This window comes from Culex pipiens, chromosome 3 (genome assembly GCF_016801865.2).
Source record: "Culex pipiens pallens isolate TS chromosome 3, TS_CPP_V2, whole genome shotgun sequence".
NCBI lineage: Eukaryota > Metazoa > Arthropoda > Insecta > Diptera > Culicidae > Culex > Culex pipiens.
The window spans coordinates 164,500,385-164,527,524 of record NC_068939.1 but is presented as its reverse complement, the minus strand read 5'-3'; the positions used below and the strand labels follow the sequence as shown (position 1 = coordinate 164,527,524).

The 27,140-nt window shown below is 40.6% G+C and overlaps 1 protein-coding gene across 6 annotated transcripts in view; it reads right to left on the bottom strand.

The window, feature by feature from the left end:
- Positions 1–453: 453 nt before the first annotated feature.
- LOC120420465 (serine-rich adhesin for platelets-like) overlaps positions 454–27,140 on the bottom strand; it is a 40,395-nt gene continuing 13,708 nt past the window's right edge. For 4 of the 6 annotated variants that reach the window (XM_039583490.2, XM_039583491.2, XM_039583494.2 and 1 more), the window contains 5 exons: positions 20,686–20,784; positions 15,349–16,551; positions 12,184–15,277; positions 11,235–11,939; positions 454–6,345 (listed from right to left, as the gene is read on the bottom strand). In XM_039583490.2, coding sequence (XP_039439424.1) covers positions 6,287–6,345; positions 11,235–11,939; positions 12,184–15,277; positions 15,349–16,551; positions 20,686–20,784 — 5,160 coding nt within the window. In that variant the 3' untranslated portion in view covers positions 454–6,286. Of the gene's footprint in view, positions 6,346–11,234; positions 11,940–12,183; positions 15,278–15,348; positions 16,552–20,685; positions 20,785–20,923; positions 21,225–27,140 lie in introns of those variants that run through there. The other 2 variants (XM_039583493.2, XM_039583492.2) reach the window with 2 other exon arrangements.

Genomic DNA, 27,140 nt, shown 5'->3' with positions numbered 1-27,140 from the left:
TTGTAAGCTGCTTCGATATTTCAACAAAGCAGAACGAGAATCTGAAGGTGGGTCGAATTAAGGTACATCGTTGGTCCGATCTTAGAAGCAATAGTCCCAAATTAGGAGATTTTTCTTAGTTTTTAAGGCGAAATGTTGATCATGTTTCAGCATTGGAAGCTACATAACCAAATTACATTTTAAAAAACATTTTTCTTTTGAAAGTTATACCCACGGAAAGCTTTAACAAAAACTGTTGTCAACGGAAAAAAACAAACACTTTTTTGGTATTTTTTTGTTTTTATTATTTTTTTCTCTTTTTCTCAATAATAATTTACAAACATAAATTAAAAACATTCTTCATTCTTCCGGTTCAGTTTTTTTTTCCATCTGTTTCTCTCTTGATTTAATTTCTTTGTTTTCCCTAAATTTTGATGCAACATGTTGTATGTTTGTTTCCTTCTTATTTTTCTCTCTCTCTCTCTCTTTCTTTATTTCGGCTTTTGTTCCATTGTTTCCATCTTCATCATTCTTCACCAGGATGTATGAGTTGTGATTTTTTTTATTTCTCTTCGAAATTGGCGTTCCGACATTGTCTGATCTTTTTATTTCACTTCTCTCTTTCTTTCTTCTCAGTTAGTCTATAATGCAGTTCTCTCTTCTTCGGTATGCCACTGTGACTTATTTATAGATTTTTTTCCACTCTCATTTCACTCATTCGCGATTCTTTTTTGCTCTCGTTTGCACTCAATCACTCTCTCACTCACACAGTCAAACGCTCTGTTACTTTATTCTCCCTCTCCGCAGCACTGTCTCTGCGGCTCTAAAGAGTCGCGCGCGCGTGCGCAACAAAAAAGCGGAAAAATCTGCTGGTTTTTGTTCTTCACACCACTGAACACACGCGATTTATTTGTTTAATTTAATATTAGTTTAATAACTCTTGCTCACCATCTTCACGCTTTCCCGCTCTCTCACACAGTCGCGCATTCACTCACATTGCCCGCCGCTTGAATAGAGTTTTTTTAGAGATAGTTTTTTTGTCCTACTCATTTTTAAATATTATTTTACATAGGTTAATCACATATGCCCATCGAAAGCACTCTTTCACTCTCACACTCATTCTTTCGCTCTTTTTTCTCGAAGCGCGCACAACAAAAGCTAGAGCCATCTTCCAACGTTTAGCGAAATCTTGATTTGTTGACCCTATATAGGGTAAAGTGTGTGTGTGTTGAATCCTTTCTTGCTCTCTTTCTCTCTCATCAACTCATACGCTATCTCATCCTCTCCGTAAGATTGGCTCCCTCTCATTGCCACTTTCTTCTCCGCCGGTGTACCTTAATAATTATTTAACAAACAAAAATAAGAGTTACTTTTTATTTTATTTTCTCCTCAAACGAGGATTTTGGTTCCGACTAAACCAAACTCTTGAATCGCTCTCAAAACAGGTTGCTATCGCATGCTTTCACGCTCAACGCTTGCTTCAATTCGCGCTCTCGCAACTCGCCCAGTTTCGCGCTCTCTCTCGCACACACACACGTGACAAAACGGAAAACGATCGCGCTTGTTCGGTTTGTTTGCTTTTGACACAAATCAACAACAAGAAACAAAAAACAAACTTCTCTCTTCGCACTCTCTCTTTCTCTTATTTTGCTTACTTTTTTGTATCTCCACTTGTTTCCGCGTTGCACTGAAATATGGGATGAACTGTTTTTGAGGTGTGTGTCTCTCGCTCTCTTTCTCTTGCATGATTTAGTAGTGTGAATGGGTGATTTTTGATTGCAATGTTGTGTGTTGTGTGTATTGTTTTCTCGCTCTCGCTCGCGCGCTCGCTCTCATTTTTAGTTAATAATAATAAGGATAACTACTAACGATGATGACAAGATGCGTTACGTGGATGAGTCTCGGTTCTACTTTTTCCATCTCATTTTTTTTCACTCCTTTTTTTACATCTTTTTTAAAATTATTTATTCTGTCGGTTTGGGTTTTTGAGAAGTTCTCTAAATTTTCGCAAATCGATTTTTGGTTGTTTATTTTTATTTGATTGAAACTTTGTCTATATATTTTTTATGTTCAAAGAAGCCTTTAATATTATTTATTTGATCGTTTCAACCACTGAATTTCAAGAGCTGTTAGTCAAGATCTGGTCTGAAAATATAATTTAAAAAAAACTGTATATTGTAAATAAGATTTTCTGAGGTATGCTCTTTTAAAAAATACAATCTTGTTGAATATCATTAAAAACAACCTTTTGCCTTGGTTCCGACAAACTCCAAGTTTGATGAAAGAATTTGATTATAGTGAAAATTCAGATTCTGAAGGGTAAAAAACAACATTTCTATAGTTTTATTTGAAAAGGGTCCTCAAACATAGGATATTCCATATCTTATAGGACTTTTGACTTAAAAAAACTCTAGATTTGAGCTTTTGTGCATAACCGATTTTTTTTAAATATTTTGGTTTTGGTTTCAAAAATATAAATTTTTTTATCTTAAATTAAATTTTCAACAAAAAATCCGCCTCTAAAAAAAGTGCATGATTTTTTTAAAAAAATTATCAATATTTCAATATTGGACCTTGTTTAACTAGAAGAAGTTACAACGCATAAAATAAAAATAAGGACTTTTTGACGTAAGCCTCAAAAGAAAATCTTTTGACGCTCATCAAGAGAAAAATCGAGAAGAAACATGGCTCTCCTCTCTCTCGCGCACGAAAGATCGGTGAAACAAAAAAAAACTCAAGAAATATTCGGCGGAACACCGATTTCACACACCTGCAGGTTTAAAGTCACACGTCCAAAAATTACCTGTCACTGTTCGCAGATGAACAATGTTTGCAAAGAAAGCGAAATAAAGTTATTCAAGTGTTGCTAACAAAGAAATACACAAAAAATCATCTACTGATTGATTTTCTTCGAGAAGTTCGGAAGCGATTTTCTTTTGCGTGTTTCGCCTCTTCTCTCTTTCGCGGGCGAAGAAAGTTTGCAAGCGAAAAAGATTCCGTCCCTGGACTACTTTTGTTGGAAAGCACTTGAATACAATCGAAATAAAAAAAAATTGAAAAACCAAGCGATTCCCAAACACAGATTACAATTTCAAGTACCAAAGACTTGGTCGCTGCTGACAAAAAGCCGACCAATCTCACGTGGACCTTTACGTCATTCCGATTATTGTCAGATATAACTACTTCGATTTTTTGTTATGACTCGGTGCTAAGTGTTCATACTTCGGCCGGCTACGAAATTATGGGAAAGTATAATTTGTATTAGATACGATTTAAAAAAAACAATTGAGATATTTTCGGAAAAAAACTGAATCTCTCGTGAAATTTCTAAATTAAATTTTATATTCAAATGTTTCAGATTTTAATATTTTGATTTTTTACCAAAAGTTTTTTTCTTCATAATTTTGGAATTAAAAATGGAATAAATCGATTGACACTTGAAATATTAGGACAACAGCAACATACCATTATTTTGAAAAATATATAAACGACAAATCTAGATTCAATTTTCAAAAGGTCCTATCTACATAGGAATCCCATGACTCGTAGGTTGTTTTGAAAATATACTCTAGAAAATTTGAAATAAGAAATCTTTGTCAAGTCTTTTTTTTCAAACCTTAAAAATTTTCACTTCGAAAATTGATTGTGAATTATTTTAAGTAAAAGTAAATCTTTCCCAGTTCCTGAGGGGAACACCCTTGAAGAGTATCGGGGCCGGCATTTACAAAGCGGATTCAGTGGCAGTTTCATTCTCAACTTAATGTTAACATGTTAAGGTTAATGTTAACATTCCATAGGTCGCCTCCCTAAGGTGTCGTGATAAGGTCCAGTTTGTGACGATACACTACCTTCCCTTTACTAAGCAATCGATTCCAGAAGGGAAAAGATCACCAGTTGTGTTGGTCCGAGCCGGGATTTGAACCCCGATCTACCGCTTACGAGGCGGAAGCGTTACCACTGGGCTACGTGGCTCGGTCGAATTATTTTACACACCTTCAAATTGTTTGTAGAAATATTTTTCATACATTTTCCATACTTTTAAAGTGCTCTTTTTTTAATGTGCAGAAAATCCAGAAAAATGTGGTTTAACATATGATTTGAAAAAGAACGCTTCCAGTCTTGTGATTAGATTTCGCCCAAGCACTTTTCTTGTCACAATTACTCGAAAATCTATTACAAAAATTAAAGCGGCCAGCCCTACTGCGTTGTATTTACCGCAGTGAGGATTCTGTGAACGGATCGCATTTCACAGAATCTACAGGAGAGGAGGGATGCGTAGACATACCGTACCAAACGCTCTGGTATATATTTTTAAGAGAAATAATATGTTGAAAAAGTTTGTTAAGTAATTTCTTGAAGACACTAAATCGACAATAAAATCTCTTCCTAAAGTTTTTTTTTAATTTTCATAACTTTATTGCATGGAAAGCTCCCAAAATCGTGTGCAGAGAAATTTTCATTCAAATAAACAAAATACAAACAAATAAAAATTTGCGAAAAAACTAGACAACTGCTCTCACCCACTTCTTTTCTCAAAGGAACAAGGGCTTGGGAGGATTTTGCTTGCGTTACACAAAGACGCGCGTAACGCAGTAGATTTGTTAGATTGGGGTAGCAGCAGTGATGGACATTTTATTCAGCGATTACCTTTTTTTGCTGTTGTTTTTCTTGCTCCGTTGTGTTGTTGCTACATAACTTAATATGCCTTTTTAGTAAATTGTTTCCGAAACTATCTAACATGTGTGGATCGTCCTCATTTTTTTTTCGCATTTTTCGTTTCGCGCACACTTTTTTCTTACCTTGTGTATGTATAGTTTTACTTCACCACTCCTCTTCTTCCGCGATTACTCTCTTTGCTACTAATTACTAAATATGTAAGCATTCTATTTTTTCTCTCTTTTCTTTTAAATATAATTTATTTTTCTTTTTTTATATATTCTTAAATACAGTCAGTAACTTTGATACAGTTTTAAGCTGCAGTCCATTTTTTTTCTCAACTCCTCTCTCTCTTGCTTGCAGTCACGCACACAGACAGACACAGATATTCGCTCCCTCGCTCTCTCTCACTTTCTCTCTCCGGAGGATCTGCAACGCGCGACGACGAGCTGTTGTTATTTTTTTCAAGTTTTCTTTTTATTCGCGTTTTGCGCCTATTGATTAGTTACTATAAATCACATTGGGTGTTTTTTCGGACACTTGTTTGCTACTAGTGTTGATGTTGATTTTTTTTCTCTCTTTCTCACACATGCACACACACAAACAAACAACCACACAAGCACTCTCTGCTCTCTTCTGCTCTGGCGCAATGACTAAATGTAATGATATCGAGAGTTTGTAGTCGCAGTTTGATTTTATTACACAGAAAAAAACGATTCTTCTTTATTAACCTTTTTCACGCCACGCTCTCTCACATTGTTTTCTCTTCTTTCTCTCACTAGTACTTTTTTGCTATCCTCTCTCAATTGCTCCTGCTCTCACACTTTTTCTCTCCTCTCGCTCTCCCTTTCCGAAACAATAGGCATTAAAAAAAAGAAAAACAAACTAAAGAATCTCGAATAAAATTAAACAATAGGTTAATAATATTAATTAATAATGATAATAGTTAAACAAAGCAAGCATTATCTGTCCTGTCCCACCTATCTTTTTTTTTCTGCCACTGGCACAAGCGTTAGCGGTTCTCCACAATCACACACACACACACAATTCACTCACACCGGTTTTGTGGGAAAATGGGCCCAGAGAGAGCGCGCTCCTGACTTACGAAAACAAAACAAAAAAAAAGAAGTAATAATTATATATTATTATAACCTAAGCAGCCCTCGCTCGATATTGTTTGTTTTGTCTGTGGTGAGCGCATGCGTGTGTGTGTGTGTGTTCGTATGTGTGTGTGTGTTCGTATGTGTGTGTGTGAGAGTGTCGAGTTGCGTTGCACTGCTGGTACACAAACATTTATTGTGTAACAGAGATAGAGTGCGCGTGATGGATTTTTTTGTTTTGTTTTAATGCTTGGCATTTTTTTACGTGCGCGCGCTCACTGTTTCTTGTTTGATTAGTATTTTTCTCTCTCTACACTTCTGACATAGATTCTTGGTTTTGCTCGTTTTGTCCTCTGTTTAGTTTTTTTAGTCACTTTTTTCCTTCCCTCTTTTTTTTCTTCGTTTCTCCTATACACGGTGTATTAGCGGGTGAATGTATGTGTGAGTGTCTGTATGTGTGTGTGTGTGTATTGTGAGACATTGTTGTCAAACCCCGCACCACATACATCCGGGGCACGCAACACTGATTGCCGGGCTCGGGTTGTTGCTGCTTATTTTCCGTCGTAGTACTTGGCGCTGCCATTGTTGCCACAGATTATGTCCTCCCAGGCTGTTGAGATAAAAATAAAACAAATCAAGATTTAGTATCAGTGTTTTTCTAGAAAGTTGGTGTATCATTTAAATTTTTTTTTCTCTCAATTTTCTACGATTCCGATCACCTTCCCCATGACGGCATTCAAATGATTGCTGTCAACACGCTTGAGTATTGAGCTCAGCATTCATTCGTTTCAACTTCGTGTTTGTTCACTGATGGTCTCTTCGTCATGACGATCACGGCGCGCTCAGTCAGTGTTCAACGATCGAGTCGATAATGAGAGCTGACTTTACCAGCTCTTTCAAATTTTGAGATAATCACTGTTATTGAGCGTTCCTTTTTTTAACATTGCGGGACAAATTTTTGTTCTTTGTCATGCCGGTCATGTCTATAACATAACCAACCACACATTTTTTTTTCGGACTGCACTGCCGTTCTACGCATAATCGTCCCATGTTCGAAAAAGTGCAACTGAGAAAAACGTCATTAAAATTATTCGACCGTTTTTTTGTGTTTCTACGCATAATTGTCCCGTGGGTCCCTATTCACCCCATAAGTCCCTAATCATCCCAGTTAGCAGTTTATCACTCTTATTTGTTATCTTCTTGGTATACAACAGGTAAATAAGACACAATACTTCGTCAAACTAATGACTTAGTGAAAGAAAATACTTGGTGGGACAATTATGCGTAGAAGTACAACGATGGGACAAACAGACTTGGTGTTGTTTTCAATGAGTTTTCGAACAAAGTACTAGATTTTATGTGTTTTTCTCAAAGTATACGTTAAACTAAACTTAAAATTGTCAAAAAGTCAAAATCGTCAAAAAATGACATGGGACAATTATGCGTAGAACGGCAGTGCAATTCGGCAAAAATCGGCTTTCTGTTAAGCAAAGTACGGAGAGCAAGGAAGGAACGCGGTCAAGGAAAGTTGCGCTGATAGTTCGGTTTAATGCGTGTCCAAAAAAAATAGTGACTTTATCCAAATGACAGCTATACTGTGCATATTTTTCTGTGTGGAAGAAAAGGAGGCGAATACACTTAGCCCCCGGTGGCTGGTCACTTTTTCGTTTGAAACTTTATAGTTTGACCCCCGGTAGTCAAACTAAAAAGTGACGAACTGTCACTTTTTACACGGCGCTCACGCACACTATCAAAACAAACGTTTGAGGTTTGAGTGTAAAGCACGATCATTTTGGTCGTTTTAATAATTTTGGTCATTTGGTCATTTTAATACGGGCGTTGACATTATTTTTTATTAAGTTTATGAAAAAAACTTAAAATGAGAAAAAAAAGTTTTCAAAAAAACTTCAAATTTTTCATGTAAATAAAGGCCAGCATTGAAAATTACATTTCGAATGTTTTGGACTTGATAAAAAATATTTAGATTTTTTGTGAATGTCCGAAGTTTTTTCTACGAAAAAAAAAATCGGCAATACGAGGCGCTGCTCGCGGCAAGAGCGAGAGCGCGGACGAAAAGGTTAGCGAGAGCGAGAAGAGAAATGAACTACAAGTTTTCTGCCTTGCTCGCGAGCGAAAAAAAAAACTTTTCTTCTTCTCGCTCGAATTTCAACACTGGTTTTGATCATTCTAGTCATTTTGGTCAATTTGATTTCTTGATCATTTTGATAATAATGATCATTTTGGTCAACTTGGCCATTTTGATTATTTTTGTAATTTTGATAATTTTGGTCATTTTGGCCATTTTGATCATTTTTTTTTATCATTTGGTGATTTTGAACATTTTGGGCATTTTGGTCATTTTGGCCATTTCGATCATTTGGGTTATTTTGATCATTTTGGTGATTTTGATCAATTTAGTAATTTTGATAATTTTGGTCATTTTGATCGTTTTGGCCATTTTGATCATTTTGGTTATTTTGATCATTTTGGTTAATTGGATTTTTTGGACATTTTGATATTTTTTGTCATTTGGACATTTTAGTCATTTTGACAATTTAGGTGATTTGATAATTTTGGTCATTTTGGCCCTTTTGACCATTTGTGTTATTTTGATCATTTTGGTTAATTGAGTTTTTGGTCATTTTGATAATTTTTGTCATTTGGAAATTTTTGTCAATTAATCTAATTAATTATCAAATAATTTTAGTCATTTTGATAACTTTGGTCATTTTGGCCATCTTGATCATTTTGGCCAATTTGGTCATTTTGATAATTTTGGCCATTTTGGTTATTTTGATTATTTTGATCAATTTGATTTTTTGGTCATTTCGATATTTTTTGTCCAGGGGGGCGACATCTATATCTCACTACAGGCAGGTCGCCCGTAGCCAACACAAGCTGTCAACTTCGGCACCAGAACAAAAGGGAACTGTCAACTTCGGCGCCAGCACAAAAGAACAGCTGTTCGTTACGGAACCAAAACAAAGCAACTGCGCACTGTAAAAAAAAGTACAAAAACTGCAGGCATAAAATGGAAATAAAGTAATTATTGTTTTTATGCAATTTTTTACCGAAATGTACGTTTAAAAGTTAGCGTATATTTGTGAGGTGATTTTTATCAATTTATTTGCAAAATAAACTACTAAAGATGGGATTATTAAGCACACATCGGGCCGATGACCTCATTTAAAGTTGTACTTTTATCACATGAAACGTTTAACTTAACTACTGTGTAATTTGACTTTTACTACAGTAATTCTTATAACAAAAATTGAATTAATAATAAAAGAAATATTTTTGTTTTCACTGTGCGCAGTTTGCGCGCGTTATCAATCTCAATCACCCAAGATGGCGGCCTTTAGCATGATAATTTTGGTCATTTTGGAAATTTTGATCATTTTGGTCAATTTGATTTTTTGGTCATTTTGGTAATTTTGATCATTGGCCATTTTGATAAATTTGGTAATTTTGTCAATTTTGGTCATTTTGATCATTTTCGTCATTTTGACCAATTAGGTAATTTTGATAATTTTGATAATTTTCGTCATTTGGATCATTTAGGTCATGTTGATCATTTTATAACCTTGATCATTTTGGCCTTTTTGATCTTAATCGTTTTGATCATTTTTTGTAAATTTGATCATTTTGGTAATTTTAATAATTTTGATCGTTTTAGTAATTTTTGGTCATCAATCATTAATATTTTTGGCCATTTTGGTCATTCTGATAATTTTGGTAATTTTGGCCATATTGGTCATTTGACAATTTTGATCATTTTGGTCAATTTGATTGATCGGTCATTTTGTTAGTTTTGATCAATTTGTTAATTTTGATCTTTTAGGTCATTCTGTCCATTATGATCATTTTGGTCATTTTGATATTTTTGACAATTTTGATCATTTTGGCTATTTTGATCATTTTGACCATTTTGATCATTTTGGTCAATTCGATTTTTTTTGGTTATTTTGATATTTTTTGTCATTTGGTCATTTTGGCCATTTTGATCATTTTGACATTTGGGTCATTTTGATCATTTAGGTCATGTTGATCGTTTCGATAATTTTGGTTATTTTGATATTTTGGCCCATTTTGATAATTCTAGTAATTTTGATCATCTAGCCTTTTTGATCATTTTAATCATTTTGATCATTTTTGTCATTTGGACATTTTGGTCATTTTATTCTTTTTAATAAGTTTAGTCATTTTGATTATTTTGGTCATTTTGGCCATTTTGATCATTTTGGTTATTTTGATCATTTTGGTCATTTTAGTAATTTTCGGTTATCAATCACTAATATTTTTGGCCATTTTGGTTATTTTGATAATTTGGTCAATTTGATTTTTGGTCATTTGGATAATTTTGGTAATTTTGATAATTTTGGTCATTTTGATAATTTTGATCATTTTGGCAAATTTGATTTTTTGGTAATTTTGGTAATTTTGATCAATTCGGTAATTTTGGTCATTTTGATCAAGTTGGTCATTTTGATAATTTTGATCATTTTCGTCATTTTGATCATTTAGGTCATGTTGATCGTTTTGATAATTTTGTCATTTTGATCTTTTAGGCCATTTTGATCTTTCAGACCATTTTGATATTTTAGGTCAATTTGTTGATTTTGGTCATTCTGTCCATTTTGATCATTTTGGTTATTTCGATCTTTTTGACAATTTTGGTCATTTTGGCTGTTTTGATCATTTTGACCATTTTGATTATTTTGGCAATTAGATTTTTTGGTTATTTTGATATTTTTTGTCATTTGGTCATTTTGACCATTTTGATAATTTTGACCACTTTGGAATTTAGATCATTTTCGTCATTTTGAACATTTGGGTCATTTTGATCGTTTCGTTTATTTTGGTTATTTTGATCTTTTAGGCCATTTTAATAATTCTAGTAAGGCCTTTTTGATCATTTTAATCATTTTGATCATTTTTGTTTATTTGATCATTTTGGTCATATTAATAATTTTATTCATATTGGTCATTTTTGGGCATCAATCATTAATATTTTGGTCATTTTGAAAATTCTAAGCATTTTGATAATTCTGGAGCAACATTTGAAAAAGGCGCATAAGCATTTTGACAGCTGCTACTATTTGGAATTTCCCAGCTGTCAACTATTTGGCAAAAGGCCGTGTTACGCACCATACAATTTTATCAAAATTGTATGAAAATTGTTACGAGGAGGGAGGGTGTCTTTAAAATAATTTACGTTACGTAATAAAGGAACGCTCCCCCTTAGGCCGTTTTCATTCGTCTACTGGTGAGCACTGAACCCCACAATAACCGATCTCAACTCCTCGCCACTGGCAACTCGAGGGACGGGTTTTGGACATTTCCCGTACTCCCGTTTGATAAATTGTGTAACAAGCTTTCTTCTGATTTCGCTCAACATGATGAAAGCTATAATATTGAGTTCAGCTGACATACAGCACATTCCATGTTCCGATTTGGGTCCGTGTTTTTTGCTTTCAGACCATCCAGATTGGTACCTACCCATGCCGACAAAGTTGACAATCTTGTCGTGGTTGTGGTTCGTCTGCAGCTGCTCGGGCGCAATAAACCGCAGGTTAATCTCCTTGATCTTCTCCCGGATTGGCTGCTGCTGACTTTGCTGAGGTTGCGCCGGTACGTGCTGCTGCTGTTGCGCTTGCCGCTGCGGCTTTGGCTGGTACTCGAGGTGGGGTGGTTCCGCCGTTACGTTCACCGGCACTGGCACCGGCGCCACCGCGACCGTCATCGTGGTTTGGTTGTTGAGACTAGTGATGCTGTTGGGGGTGGTTGCAGCGACCGCAACGGGCACGACGGCTACCGGAGGCGGACCGGCCGGGACCAGCACGACCGGTACGGCGGCAGGCAGTGGCTGAGCGGCCACCACGACCGGGATGGGTACGGCCGTGGCAACGACGGGGATGGGAAGTGGCGGCGGCGGAACCGTCATCAGCGTTGGTGGGGACGTGTTGGTGGCACTGTCGACGACGGCTGGTTGGAGCGGCTGCTGCTGCTGCTGGACCGGTGGTGGTGGCAAGTTGTAGTGTCCTGCGGCGGTTGTGGTCGGGGCAGGACGAGCCTGTTGTCGCGCCAGCACGTGTGGCGGTGGAAGCTGCGGCGGAGGTTGCGTGTACAGTGGACCAGGTCCGGGCAACACCATGGACGGCGGCGGCTGGTGGAACTTATGCTCGATGCTGTCCCGGTAGGTGTCTGTGGAGGAAAAAGGTCAGGAGGTTAGTTTGGTGAAAAATTGATAAGCTATTGCTGAACTGCTGTACGATCTCACGTAGCCACAACTAAACCCGAACTCTTGGAATCGGATAAAATCTAGGAAACTGCAAGACCGCGAACGTCATGATCTAGCGCACATTAGCCCCTCGATTGCAAACCAAAACAATCACAACCAAGTCAAGGGTACGCAACTCCTCTTTCAACAAGCAAACTTTGAACTCACCAGGGTCAGTTGAGTTGAGCATCTCGTACGTTTCCGGTTGCTGCTGCTGCTGATTGTGATAATGGTGTTGCTGCTGCTGCTGCGACGAGCTGGAAGAGGACGCCGACGACGGGGACGCCGCGACGGAACTGCTCGACTGCTGCATTGAGCTGTAGCCGAGGTCGGTCGACTGTACGGACGTGTTGCTCGTCGGCGAAGGAACGTTGTTGTCGACGGGCTTCTGGTAGGTCTGCTGCTGCTCGTCCTCTGGGCAGTCGCCAAACAGCAGCTCCTGATCGATGTCGAAGCCAAAGGTGAACTCGTGGTGGTTCGCCTCGTTGGCGGCGGTGCTGCTGTCGTTCATGATGACCGCGGGCCGGTGGTTTGCGGAAGGCTGCGTTGACGATGGGTAGTGTTGCTGTTGCGGAGTTGGCGCGTTCGTGGTTGAAGTTGTGGACGGGGCAAACTTTTCCTTTTTGGACCGCTTGGACGTCGTCGTCGTGCCGACGTTGTTCACCGTCGAAGACGAAGTCGTGCTAGTCGTCTTGGGAGTGCTGCTCTGCAGAAGTCCGGGACCGCCGTTCGTCCGGCTCGTCGTCGTCGTCGCCGACGACGTCGTCAATCCATTGTTTTGCGAGTAATCAATCTCTGCGGCGTGCTCAATCAGCACCGGATTGCTGGTGTTGTTGTTGTTGAGGACGTCAACCAGCGACGCCGTCTGGCCGAAGGTCGTGCCAGCAACATTCCGCGCGTTGTTGATCGATTCGACGTCGTTTGCCGGTGTCGTCACTGCTGCGACTGCAGCCTCCTTCTTTTTGGATTTTTTGGCACCGTTCGAAGCGTTGTTGTTGGTGGTTACGCTGCTGTTTGCGACTGTGACTGGATTCGTGACTGGGGGAACCGATATCAACGCAACGGGACTCGTCTTCCCGGCGGAAGCTGGCTTGGGTTCTTGCAGGGTGCTGTTGGCAGTAAGGGTGGTGGCCACGGGCGCGGCGGCCGCCACCATCGATGGAGTCGTCGTCGTCGTGGTCAAAGTCGTTTTGGCCGGCTTGACAGTCTTCTCCAGGGCCGGGTAATGCTCGTTGGAGTAGTAAATGTCGTTATTGTCGACACTCTTGGATTTGTGTAACGCCAGCTTCGAAGTGCTGTTGGCGTTGGCGTTAGCGTTGCTACTATTTACATTATGTTCACTACTAACGCTACTAACTAGTTTGCCACTGGCCGCCGTCGAGGACGCTTCTTCCGGGAGGGACGCCTTGGGCGTGGTCGCCGCCGCAATCAGCAGACTTTGCGAGTAAGTCGCCTTGTTACTTCCTAGATTGCTACTGCTGTTGGTACTACTGCTAACGCTACTAACGCTACTATTCACATACTGGTGCTGTTGATATTGCTCGGATTCGGGGACTAGTTCCGGGAACGCGGATGGTGACTTGAGTGCTTGAGCAAGGTCCTCGGGGCTGGTCGCCTGGACCGGAGGCCACTTTTCGACACTGTCCAGCGGGGATGTGTTGGTGTTATTGCTGCTGTTGTTGCTACTGTTGGAACCTCCGCCGCCGGCACCCGGCAGATTGTTGTTGACGCGATCGGCGTGCGGAATTCGGGCCGCAATGTCCGCGTACGAGACGCCACCGGCGCCGCCCTGCTTCTGCTGGGACGAGGGTTGTTGCTGCTGCTGCTTCCGCGAGGGCTCGATGGGCAGTGACTGTACCGAGTCGACATCGCTCGAGTCGGACTTTTCCGACGGAGGCATCGAGGAGGTCGATTTCCTTCGCGAAACGTCACTTCCGCTAGTTAGCGAGTTCATGTACGCGTCCCGATCGTTGGCAAAGCTCTGACTCGTCTGATACTTGCCACCCGGGTTCGCAGATCGCGCGCCACCTGCCGAGTTGTAACTCTGACCGGCGCCCAATTGCCGTCGATTGTTCGATACGCCACCGTATCCGGACGACCCGCCGGTCATTCCGGAATCTTCCGCAAACAAACTCTGAGCTTTCTTCTTCATCTTCTTCTTCTTAATCACTACGTGGAACTCGGCGGCCTCCACGGCCGTTCCTCCCGACACTCCACCAACCGCCGACAGCGATTCCACCGACATCCGTAACGAGTCGCGCTTCTTGCCCAGGTTGAACGAAGGCAAGGCAGCGGCTGGCGGTTCACTCGCGTGTTCTTTGGCCTCTCGTTTCTTCGACGACGCAGATTTCTCCTCCTGCTGCACAACATGCTGATCCTCAAGGTAGGCCAACTCTTCCGTGCCCCACGAACGCCGCTCGCCTCGCTTATTATTTGCGGAACCTTCCTTGGAAGAGTTCGACGAAGTCGTCGAGGACGACGACGCGGACGAGTTGGAGGACGTTTGGTGCTGCTGACTTCCCTTCTTGCCAGCCTTTCGAAGCGTCACCGTTTCCGCAACTTCCGGCTTCTGTGACGACGTCGTCACCTCCATCTCCTGACTCTGCTGCTCCTCCTCGGCCTGCTGCTTCTTCCGGCTGCAGCTGCTCAGCTCTTCCAGCGAGTTGCTCTTTTTCAGTTTGGCCTTTTCTTTCTTTTTCTCACTCTTCTTCTTCGGGGCCTTCTCTTCCGCAACACCATTCTCAACAGCCCCACCAGCACCGCTAGTGGAACCGTTTCCATTCCCGTTACCCCCACCCCCACCGCCACTCACTTTAACCACGGTACCGTTCTTCGGATTGACCCCACCACCGCCCCCCTTCCCGTCGATGTAATTCACCAGCTCCTCAATGTTCGTCTCCTTGCCCCGCCAGCCGGCGATATTCTCCGGTATCACCAGCACCGTGTTCCGGTCAGACTTGTTATTGCGCTTCTTCTTGCCACCGCCGGCGGTCGAACTAGCCCCACCACCACTTGCGGAGCCGCCGCCACTAACCGTACCGAGAACACTGCCAACCCCGCCGCCGCCACTATTGCCACTGGCCCCGGCGGCCATTCCTACGGCTGCTCCTGCCGCGACGGCCGCGGCTGCTGCCGACGACACGGCCGAGGAGATGGCCGAGCTCGTCACCGTTGCGGCCGACGAGGACGAACCGGACGAACCACTGAGCAGACTGCTGTTGAACTGCTGCACCGAGTTGCCGTTTTCGTCCAAATATTTTGGCTGCAAAAACAAGAAGACGGAAGAACAGGTTAGGACAACCCGGAACGCACCACGCAACCCGCAATACTGACCCCCGCGTAACTTACTTGCGAAATCATCTGGCTAAAGTTCTGCGTGGTGATGTACTTGGCGTTGTTGGCGGTGATCATCACGTGCTTGGGGTCTTGCTTGCTAACGCTGCTGCTGCCGCCACTTCCCCCTACGCCCCCTCCCCCTCCCGCATCGCTGGACATGAAGCACTTGACGGCCTGGTAGCTCGAACCCAACTGGATCGGCGTAATGTCCACGCTCTTGTTGCTCTCGAGCAGGGGCAGCGGGACGGTCTTGTCGACGTGGTGCACCAGCGACGGTCGCACCGTTGACGACGGCTCGCCAATCTCCAGCTTGGCGTGACTAGTGTAGCTGGTCGTGGGGAAGCGCGGAATCTTCTTCAGCGCACTGCACGCACCTCCAACCCCCGAAGCACCGTGAACTCCCCCGGAAGAGCTGCTACCTCCGCTTGTGGTCGTGCTACTGCTGCCGTACGGATCCCCCAAACTTTCGTCCAAATCGTCCAGCCCCGAATCGTACAGATTCTGCTGCAACGCATCGTTGTCCAGCAGTCGCTGCGTTTCGTCAGATTCCAGCTCGCCCATGTCGATGACGGTGTGGCCAGCCGCCGCTGCCGCTCCCATGCAACCCCCATCAATCAGGTGAGATTCCGTGTTCTTCATGCCACCGCACAGCCCCGCCCCACCCGCCGCTTCCGCCACGGCCTCAATCAGTTCCGCAGCTCCGGCGCTCGTCAACGGTGCCGTCAGGACCATCGTGCCGTAATCGCTCTTCGCACCGCCACTCGCTCCGTCCCGCTTCTTAAACTTGGTAATCGTGGTCCCCCCACCAGCCGACGACGCGGAAGAATCGTTGAAGAACGAACACTCGACGTTGACGTTGCTCGGCAGGCTGCCCCCTTCCCGTTGCCGCGACGAAACCGAACTCGTGTAGCGTTGCTTTTGCGTGCGTGGGTTGTTGATGACGCGGTCCCCGCCACCCGGCCCGAACGAACTGCCGCCGTGGTGCCGCCGGGACATCTGCACGCCCAACCCGCCCAGGTTCGTGTAGAAGTCGGGCGCGAACGGAAACTCCGAGTAGCAGTCGTTGAGGCCGGCCTCCTGGAGATCCTGCAGGGAACCGCCCTGCGTGGGTCGGCCCGAGGCCCGCTTCGAGTGGACCGGCCGGCTTGTGAACGGGAAGTTTTGCTCCTGGTCTTCCTTCTCCGTTTTGTCGAGAAGTTCCTGCGGGAGGGTGGGTGAGAAAAATATAATATGATTTCGGTGCATTGATAAACATTAGGGTGTTTCAACCAAACAAAAAAGGTCTGAGAGTACGGCAAACCGAAGATAGCCCAAACCGCTGGGGACAGGCCAATTCTCAACCAAATGGACTGATATTTGGCATGAGAGTCCCTATGGGTATCTTCGGATTGCCGTAATCTCAGACCTTTTTTGTTTGGTTGAAACACCCTAATAAACATTCCGAAACAGCAATGGTTGAAACCTTTCACATATTTTTAGGGCAAACTTTTTTGTAATTTAGAAAAATAAAGTTGTCCAATGATGCGTATTTCTATTACGAAAATTTTGATACCCAAAAAGTATAGGTAATCGCTCAAACATTCAAGTAATCGCAGGTTTTGTTTGTAAAAAATGGAAAATGTATTTGTTTTTTACGAAAATTGGCCTTTTGTTAGCCACCCTAACACGGCGTAGACCCGCGGTTTAGGGGTAAGCGTGTTTGCCTCTCACCCAGATTTTGAAATTGGTTCTACTTTGACAGTTCTTGTTTCCGAGATATGGCCATTTGAAAAAAGAGGTTTTTTGAAAAAAATACCAACATCGCAAAATTTTGGGGCGGTGCCAAAAAAGAAGGGATGGTACAATTTGGTTCAAAATCGGGACTCTTGCATGTTTTGATGGCATCAATAGCTCCTCCAAATTTGAGCTTGATCAGATAAAGTGCATTTTGAGTGGTGTGCCAGTTGGCGCGAAATGACCCATGTACAAGTGTCCACGTGGTTTATGGATGGTCCCCAGCCAAAATTGACCTATTGACAATTTACACCAATCACATAAAACAAGTCAAATTTTCAACCTTTTTTATTATTTTTTATTTAACCCTCTACAAGTTAACCCCGCCTCTAGACGGGCTTCGATTTTAAAATCAATTTCAAAATCATTTTTTAACCCAATTTTTGATCTTTTAAAAGCATTGGAAGGAAGAACTCCTAAATTTTTTGATAATTTGGGCAATACAAATATCTTGTTTTGAAAATGTCTTACGGGAAAAGTGTATGTGAACACCCTAACAAAATTTGAAAAGCCTCTAAACTGCCGCTCTAATCGTGTCCGTCTCATTTGTAAAATCCGCAAGCCCAGAAAAACGTGTGTCAAAGTTGTCCCGCAGATAAGGCTACGTGTTAAAATTTCACGAAAAAAAATGATTTTCTCCGGCTTTCTAGAACAAAGTACAACATTTTATTGGTTTTTTTCTGATAGTTTACATGATTTTGAACCAAACTACATCATTACCTCAAAATTGACGAAATAACATATGGGACGGACTAGCTTTTAGCGGCAGTAAAGGAGGTATTAGACTATGACAAACAAACAAATTCTAACTTTTTCGTGTTTGACAGCTTGCGGCGAACAAAGCAAAATGTATGCAGGCAGACGTTTCTGCAAACAAAAGAGTCGGCTAGCTGACAAACTGTCAAAAAGTGCGAGTTTTGTTTTGTGTCATAGTCTAAAACCTCCTTAACTATATGTATTTTATCATGTAATTTTTCCCGCAGAATCTGAATCTGCTCTCAGAATTGAGCCCGTGTCTCAACATAACATTTTATTGGTCATATTTTGAGTTTTTATTGGGTCCTTAAAACCCCAAAATATGACCAAATTCAGAAGATTGGTATGAAAATTCGGATAAGCGAATCAATTTTTTATTTATTTTTTGGTACTTTTTGTTTTCTTACTTTAAAGTTTTAACATCAAATTCGAGTTCTGTGACCCCATTAAAGTTAAATTCTAACAGTTGATTGCCTTATAAATCATCAATTTTATCAATATTTCTAGAGTTTTTTTTTATTAGGTCTTATAAACATATGAAAGACAATAGTTTATTGGTCCTTTAAAAAAAAAAACTCTGGATTTCATCACCGCCATTTTGGCCGCCATCTTGAATTTTAAATCTCTAAATCACGTTCTAGAGTAGTTTAGGGGTCATACTTAAGCAATACATTCAAAAACCAGACAGCGAAAAAAAAATCATGATTCGAGTACAATTATTCGAAGTAATTTTTTTCCCAAGGCCTTCAGATTATCGAGTCTGGACCGTAGTAAAAAAAAATCAAATTTTATACATTTTCAAATGAAGATATCTCGAGTTTACCTAAATTTTGAGCTTTGAGAAATATTGGCAACGGCTTATTATCTTTTTTCGAACTTAAGTATGGCCCCTAAACAAAGCTTAAGTGATTTAGAATTTTAAAAATGACGGTGGTAACATACAGTCCAGACTCGATTACCCGAAGGCCTTGGCAAAATTTCATTCGAATAATCGAAACTTTGGATAATCGAATCACGAAAAAAATGTTTTTTTGTTTGTCTTATTTTTGATTGTTGAGCTTTAGTATGACCCCTAAAGTGAGTAAGAATTTTCAAATCCAAGATGGCGGTGATGAAATATTGAAAAAAATTTATTTTTCAATTTATTAGGGTAAATTCTCTACCAACTCACACGAAATCGGGAAAAGTTGCCCCGACCCCTCTTCGATTTGCGTGAAACTTTGTCCTAAGGGGTAACTTTTGTCCCTGATCACGAATCCGAGGTCCGTTTAATGATATCTCGTGACGGAGGGGCGGTACGACCCCTTCCATTTTTGAACATGCGAAATAAGAGGTGTTTTTCAATAATTTGCAGCCTGAAAGGGCGATGAGATAGAAATTTTGGGTCAAAGGGACTTTTATTTAAAATTGGACGCCCGATTGGCGTACTTAGAATAACGAAAAAGAACTTATTGTTCATCGAAAAAAAAAAACACAAAAAAAAGTTTCAAAAACTCTTCCATTTTCCGTTACTCAACTGTAAATTTTTTTGGAACATATCATTTTAAGGAAAAATTAATGTGCTTTTCGAATTTACATTGACCCAGAAAGGTTTTTTTTTTCATTTAGAACATTTCGTGTTTCTTCAAACTTTGCAGGGTTATTTTTTAGAGTGTAACAATGTTTAGCAAAGTTGTAGAGCTGTTGTTGTTGTTGAGATGATTCGAAAAGTACATTAAATTTCTTTAATTTTTTTTAGGGTTGATTAACGGAAAATGACAAAGTTTTTAAAAAATGCTTTTTTTTTCGATGAAAAATTAGTTTTTTTTTCGGAATTCTGAGTACGCCACCAAATCGGGCGTCTAATTTTACATAAAAGTCCCTTTGACAACAAATTTCTATCTCATCACCGTTTCAGGCTGCAAATTATTGAAAAACACCTCTTTTTCGCATGCTCAAAAATGAAAGGGGTCGTACCGCCCGTCCGTCACGACAAAGTTTCACGCAAATCGAAGAGGGGTCGGTGCAACTGCTGTGTGAGTTGGCGGAGAATTACCCATTTAGTAAATTCACCGTTCAAAACAAAAAATATTGAAAACTGTCACTTTTCGATACTAGTGTTGAAATGTTCAACTTTTCAGCACCCATTCCCCAAATAGAACTTTTCAGCACTGGTATTGAAAGGTATTAATTTTCCATTATTTTATTTTTGTAAGGATTTTTCCTTACAATTTGACAATTTCACAGCGGAATTGCAAAAAAAAATATTAAAATACGCCATAATTTGTTTTGGTCCAGTAGTTTTAAGGTTCAAACCCGATTTAAATGTTCAAATCGGTGAAAAAGGACATTCTGACAGGTCTGCTGTGTTGGTTCTGTGTCCTGTCTGGTGGCTGACTGGCGCTACTGCGCACTTTCCTCCCGTGACAACATTGGACACGGGTAAGGTTGTGTGACGAAGAAGGGGACTCAAAAAAGGAGGAAATCCTTTCCTCCCACGCACTCTCTACCGCCCACACACCCACAATCGCGAGCTCCTCTCGCTTTTCACTTTTCAGAACTTTCATCGGACACAAAATTCTGACAGCCAGCAACTGTCTCGACTGTCAATGCTCTTCCTTTCTTCCAGGATGATGACGATAGAATGGTTCTCTCTGTTATGTAATCTTGCAATGGCGAGTAAGGATCTTTGTCCCCCTCCCCACCTTACCCAACTTCCTACCTCATCAAGCCACTACTGCTGGCCATCTTTGTGGTTTTATAGATTTTCAACCATTGCAGTTTTTATTATTCGATGTCTGACAACCTCCGGACTTTGGTACTCACGTTGAACGTTGCACTCTTGTGCTCCCGATCCTTTGGACGTTTGTAGGTGATGGCTTCCTCGAGAAGCGCCTTGAGATCACTCTCCGCCATGTTATCGATCTGCGTGTGTTCCGGGAGAGAAAGAGAAGGACAAAAATTAATGTTGGAGATATTTGTGTTCAAGTAAAAGTTTGTTCGTTCTAAGCAAATAAAAAAAGAAAGATAAATGATGAGACAACGTGGGAATCAGACGGTCAACCTTGCATTCAACGAGCTTCGAAGTGGCGGCCTGGCCACCTCGGCGGCCGTTTCTGTTGTCGATAGCATCTTCATCGTCGTCGCCGTCGCAGTCGATGCCGTTGAGGTCACCGCCGCCGCCGCCGCCACTCGTCATCGGGTGCAGTTCCGTGCGAAGGGTACAAATCACATCGATTATGTCAATCATTTCGTGAAAATTGTACACCGTGTCCATCATTTTGGGGGCCGTTTCGGGGGCAGATTCCCAAGCAACAACACAAATCCTCCCCCCGTGAATTCACTGCCCAGTTGCAGCACGTGACGACACTTTTCGACGGCCAGACATCGAGGTTTGTGAGGAGAAGAAGAAAATGGTCCTTTTTTAACCTCCCACCCTCAAACTCCTTTACAATAATCGAACCCTCCCTCCTCCCCGCACCCAACAAGAGGAGAGACACAACAGTATCGTATCGCGTTTCGCGGAAAGAAGCAACTATGTACAGAAAAGCTTTACGGTTCACCACAGACTGAAAATTCCCAGCAGCTCCAGGAGAACGGTGAACCCTCAGAATCTTCCACCTTAGTCAAGTGAGAGAGAGAGAGAACTCTCGCTCTCTCAAATCCACACGACCTGATAACACCTCGCACACAACTCCCCCTTTTCAAATCGAGTTGTTCTAGCTAGAGCAAAATTCAAGCAGTTCGAGCAGTCGAGGTTCTGTCAGTGTCACGAGTGCTCGACCACCGCCAACTTCACGACATCTTTCAAAATCATATGGTTAGGCGGAAACATGCGCACTGGGGCGTTATAGCGCTGCAAGGGTTTAAGCAATTGACTGGAACGCTGTCAGCAGGTCTGTCAGGGCAAATATATACGAATTCGAATGCTTTGTTGTTTACCTGTGTGAAAAGCAAAGGCAAACTTTGTTCATATAAACTTGTTCTTAGATCCCGATTTAGCCTTGTTTTAGGCATTATGAGCAAAACGTGTTTTGGTTGTTCATCTTTCAAAATCATAGTGACATTTAATGACAGGGTTGCCAGAATTTCAAAAGTCCGGTATGTCCACGTCTCCTTCCTCCCTTGATGGTTCTATGAAATGTGTTTTTTTGTTTAATCAGAATTAATGCAACGCAGTAGGCCTGGCCGCTTTGATGAGTCTAATGCATTTCGGCGTTCTGTGTGAAATCGCATGCAAAAGCATGCACATCACCTTTGTGAGCAAAAGCATGTAATATTGTATGCCGTGACGGTTGGGGCGCCAACCTCCTGTGGCCGAATGGTTACGGGTTTCGCCACATAAGCGGAAAGTCATGGGTTCTTCTCAGAGTGGCAGCCTTAGGTTTAAGTTCAGAGGTAGCAGCATCCGTATGAGTATAAAACGGTTGCTTCACGTGCTCTTCAAGCATGTGATCGATCTTGGGATATTCCTTTGCGCCTCTTCCCAAAATACTTTCCTCGTGTCTTCGCATATAAATAATGCCCAGCCGATCGGTATTGCACTGCAGTCCAGTCGCATTGTCCAGATCAGAGCAAAGGGAACACCGCAAAAGTAGCGCCGCAAAAAGACAATTGTCTTTACAAGACCCCGCGCGGCAAATAATAGCTGCTGGGAAGAGCTTGAAAAATGACACAAAAAAAATTGTCACCGCGGTTCTAGCGATACATAGCGCACAAGGCACAAGGACTGGCGTTTACAGCATCTGGATGGAACAGCACTTTTCCTCTCAATAGGAACTGTGTTATAGATCTGGAAATGCTTAATAACAGTAAAATATACAATACAATAGTCCTTGTAATCAGGATTCCGTGTCTTAATACTCAAACAGAAAAAAAAAACGGTTGGGGCGCGGACTTGGTAATCTGGAAAAGACTCTCACCAGATTGATGTTATTTTTGGGGTGTGTAAAATTTATTTATTTTTCTTTTGTACATGGGTAATTCTCTACCAACTCACACGAAATCGGGAAAAGTTGCCCCGACTTCGATTTGCGTGAAACTTTGTCCTAAGGGGTAACTTTTATCCCTGATCACGAATCCGAGGTCCGTTTTTTTGATATCTCGTGACGGAGGGGCGGTACGACCCCTTCCATTTTTGAACATGCGAAAAAAGAGGTGTTTTTCAATAATTTGCAGCTTAAAACGGTGATGAGATAGACATTTGGTGTCAAAGGGACTTTTATGTAAAATTAGACGCCCGATTTGATGGCGTACTCAGAATTCCGAAAAAACGTATTTTTTATCGAAAAAAAACACCAATTTTTTTTTAAATTCTCCCATTTTCCGTTACTCAACTGCAAAAAAATTTGGAACATGTCATTTTATGGGAAATTTAATGTACTTTTCGAATCTACATTGACTCAGAAGGCTCATTTTTTTCATTTAGAACAAAAATTTTCATTTTAAAATTTCGTGTTTTTTCTAACTTTGCCGGGTTATTTTTTAGAGTGTAATAATGTTCTACAAAGTTGTAGAGCAGACAATTACAAAAATTTTGATATATAGACATAAGGGGTTTGCTTATAAACATCACGAGTTATCGCGATTTTACGAAAAAAAAAAAGTTTTGAAAAAGTTACTTTTAGCGTTTCTCTTTGTTTCGTCGTCCGTGCCTGTGGCGGGTGACCATGAACGGCCATGATCAACGACGACCAACATTTTCAAAACTTTTTTTCGTAAAATCGCGATAACTCGTGATGTTTATAAGCAAACCCCTTATGTATTTATATTAAATTTTTTTTATTACACTCTAAAAAATAACCCTGCGAAGTTAGAAAAAACACGAAATTTTAAAATGAAAATTTTTGTTTTAAATGAAAAAATGACCCTTCTGGGTCAATGTAGATTCGAAAAGTACATTAAATTTCCCATAAAATGACATGTTCCAAAATTTTTACAGTCGAGTAACGGAAAATGGCAGAGTTTTTCAAACATTTTTAGTGTTTTTTTCGACGAAAAATACGTTTTTTCGGAATTCTGAGTACGCCATCAAATCGGGCGTCTAATTTTACACAAAAGTCCCTTTGACACCAAATTTCTATCTCATCACCGTTTCAGGCTGCAAATTATTGAAGAACACCTCTTTTTTCGCATGTTCAAAAATGGAAGGGGTCGTACCGCCCCTCCGTCACGAGATATCAAAAAACAGACCTCGGATTCGTGATCAGGGACAAAAGTTACCTCTTAGGACAAAGTTTCACGCAAATCGAAGAGGGGTCGGGACAACTGCTGTGTGAGTTGGCGGAGAATTACCCACATGCTCTTTCTGTACACGTTTTCTCATACAATATTACATGCTTTTGCTCACAAAGGTGATGTGCATGCTTTTGCATGCGATTTTACCATCGGATTTTTTGCTGTGAAAGTTTTTTTTTCAAAATGTTTCTAATTAAAATATGACTCGAAAAATGCTCCAAAATTATCAGATTTTCTATAATCTAAGATGGTGACAAAAATGGTAGCATTTAACAATTCTTGAGTTTTTTTAATGGACCTATTCGCTATTGTCTTTCATATGTTTATAGGACCTTTTAAAAATACATTATTATTTATTAATTCTAAAGTTTTTATTTTATTTTTAAAAGGTCTAGAAATCAAGAATTCTGCAGTACTTTTTTCAGAATTAAATAAATTCAGAATTTAACAATTTATTAACTTAAGAATTTATGAATTTAAGAATTCTACCTGCATCAGAATCTCAACAGAATTTTTCGATAAACTAAAAAATTAAATTTGTCAGATAGAGGACAAAAAAAACACCTCTTGCAATTTAAAGCATCCAAATTCGTCCACTACAGCGCGATTATGAGTCCCTAGTCTGAAATTTGAAAAACAAAAAGTAACAAAAGCAAAACATTCTGACCCAGGACGGTACAGACATTCTCAGCACGAAAAGTGAAAATTTCAAATTTCAGACTAGGGACTCGTAATTGGGCTGTAGTGGACAAATTTTGATGCTTTAAATTGCAAGATGTTGGTTTTTTGTCCTCTATCTGACCACCATAAAATTTTCCTCTGGGGGTTAAACCGGTTCCGGGACAATCCGGAGATTGTTTAACGTATTTGTTTCGAAACAGTATTTTTGGTCGAAAAATGTTCGTAATTTAACTGAAAAGGAGAAAGAACTGTCGCAATTTTTAAGCAACATACAATTTTTACATCCGAACTCACACACGACTTCTTCGATCCTTTGAAAAAAAACGTTACTTAATCCACCCTTAGGTGGTTGGTACCTTCTTACATTTAGAGGGTAATGCTATCCAAAATAGAAACAACCGGACCTTTCAGTGTTATATCAACTTGATTCATTATTCATTCCATCATATTGGGTAGTCAGATCTTCATAATTCAGGGCACTTATGTGCTCATAACTTTTGATAGGGTTGTCAGATCTTCAATCTTTTGAACTCTTTGAAAAGGTCTTCTAATTACCTATCCAACGAAAAGAAGCATGATAGATCCGGACAACGTTTTCATCAAAATATCTGAGATCCGGCCTCTGAAAAGTGTATAAATAACATTTAGGTGCTTATAACTTTTGATAGGGTTGTCTGATCTTATATGTTTTAGACTTGATAGAAAGGGCTTTTCAATACCTTTCAAAAAATGTATAACATGACGGGGTTTCTTACAAAAACCACCCTTTTTACGATCTTCCGGATTTTTGCTAAAATTGTTTTTTAGCATAACTTTTGAAGTACTTAACTAAACTTTATAATTTTCAATAGCTACTTATGGGACCCTAAGGCGGATCGAATGAGACCAAAACGGTCCAAATCGGTTCAGCCAGTGCTGAGATAATCCAGTGCAAATTTGTGTGATCAACATCCCACCACACTGTTGTAACTGTTGCTAAGCTACAGTGAAATACAGTTTGTTGCTGATGAACTGTTTATTGCGTCCGACGTTATGGGTAGCCGGGAACGAACTGTGCTGGGAGTGCTGGTAGTTAGCATCAGGGCTGTGGAGTCGGAGTCGGAGTCGGAGCCGGAGTCGGTGGAGTCGGGTCTTTTTGAGGACCTGGAGTCGGAGTCGGAGTCGGAGTCGTCAAAACTCGAACAGCTGGAGTCGGAGTCGGAGCCGGAGTCGGCTAGATTTTAAGAGCTGGAGTCGGAGTCGGAGTCGGAGCCGGAGATTTCTGATAACCCGGAGTCGGAGTCGGAGTCGGAGTCGGAGTTATCTTAAATTTAACAAAAAATATGTTTTTTTTATTGTTCATCATTTACTATATAAAAATGCGTCGCCATTTTTTCATTTCTTTTTAGAGATTAAGCATTTCAATTCAAATTTGACCAAATTTCATCCAGTTCTTTCTGAAAAAAGAACACACACAGTCATCTTTTACCCCGATAGCGAATGTCTTGGAGGTTTTAAGTTAAATCATTTTTTAGGAAAAAAATACGAGGTACATAAAAAGATTAAAAAAAGTAATCACTGTTTTTGGAAATCGAATGCATATTGTTTAACAGCTTTTTATTAATTGCGAGAATCTCGATTTGTTTTTATTATGATAAATGCCGAGATTTTCGGTTGAATTCGTTTCCAGATTTTCGGCATAAAGAAGCTGGCTGTCATAATTATTTTTGCCGAGACTTCGGCAGATGAATTTTCTGCCGAACTCTCTGCCGAGCGCTCAGTTGTTCTGTTTTCGGCAGAATTCTGCCGATGTTCGGCATAAAAAACTGAGTGCGTAGGATTTTAATTTATTTTTCAAATATTATAAAAAAAAAACGAAATCAAAATTTTATCAACCCGTAAGAATTTTCTCATACTGTTTGTCCCACGCCAATATGATGGAAGGTGATTATCATTGCAAATCAATGTACCTTAAAAAAATGAAATACTTGTGACCTAGAAAATATTTTACTTGTGGATATTTGTTTTTTATTATATTTTAAGTTTTTTCATATATTTTGATGGAGACGCAAGATCATTAATAAAGCTTCGTTTTAGGTGAAGATTCACGAAGTATCGTGCGCCTCCTTTTTAATGTATTTTAATTTTTAAAATTAAAATAAATTAAAAAATTCCAAATAAATATTTTCCATGTCACAGATATTTGAAAAGGACCTCTTAAGCGTCCTTTCCACGAAGAAATTGTTCAGATACATTGATTTGCAATAATAATCTCCTTCAGCCATAGCGTGATGTCCATGTACGTCTTAAAAAAAAAACAAAAAAAAATGTTTCGTTTAAAATTGTCATTTCAAAACCAGGTGCCTGTCACTGTGCTTCTTATA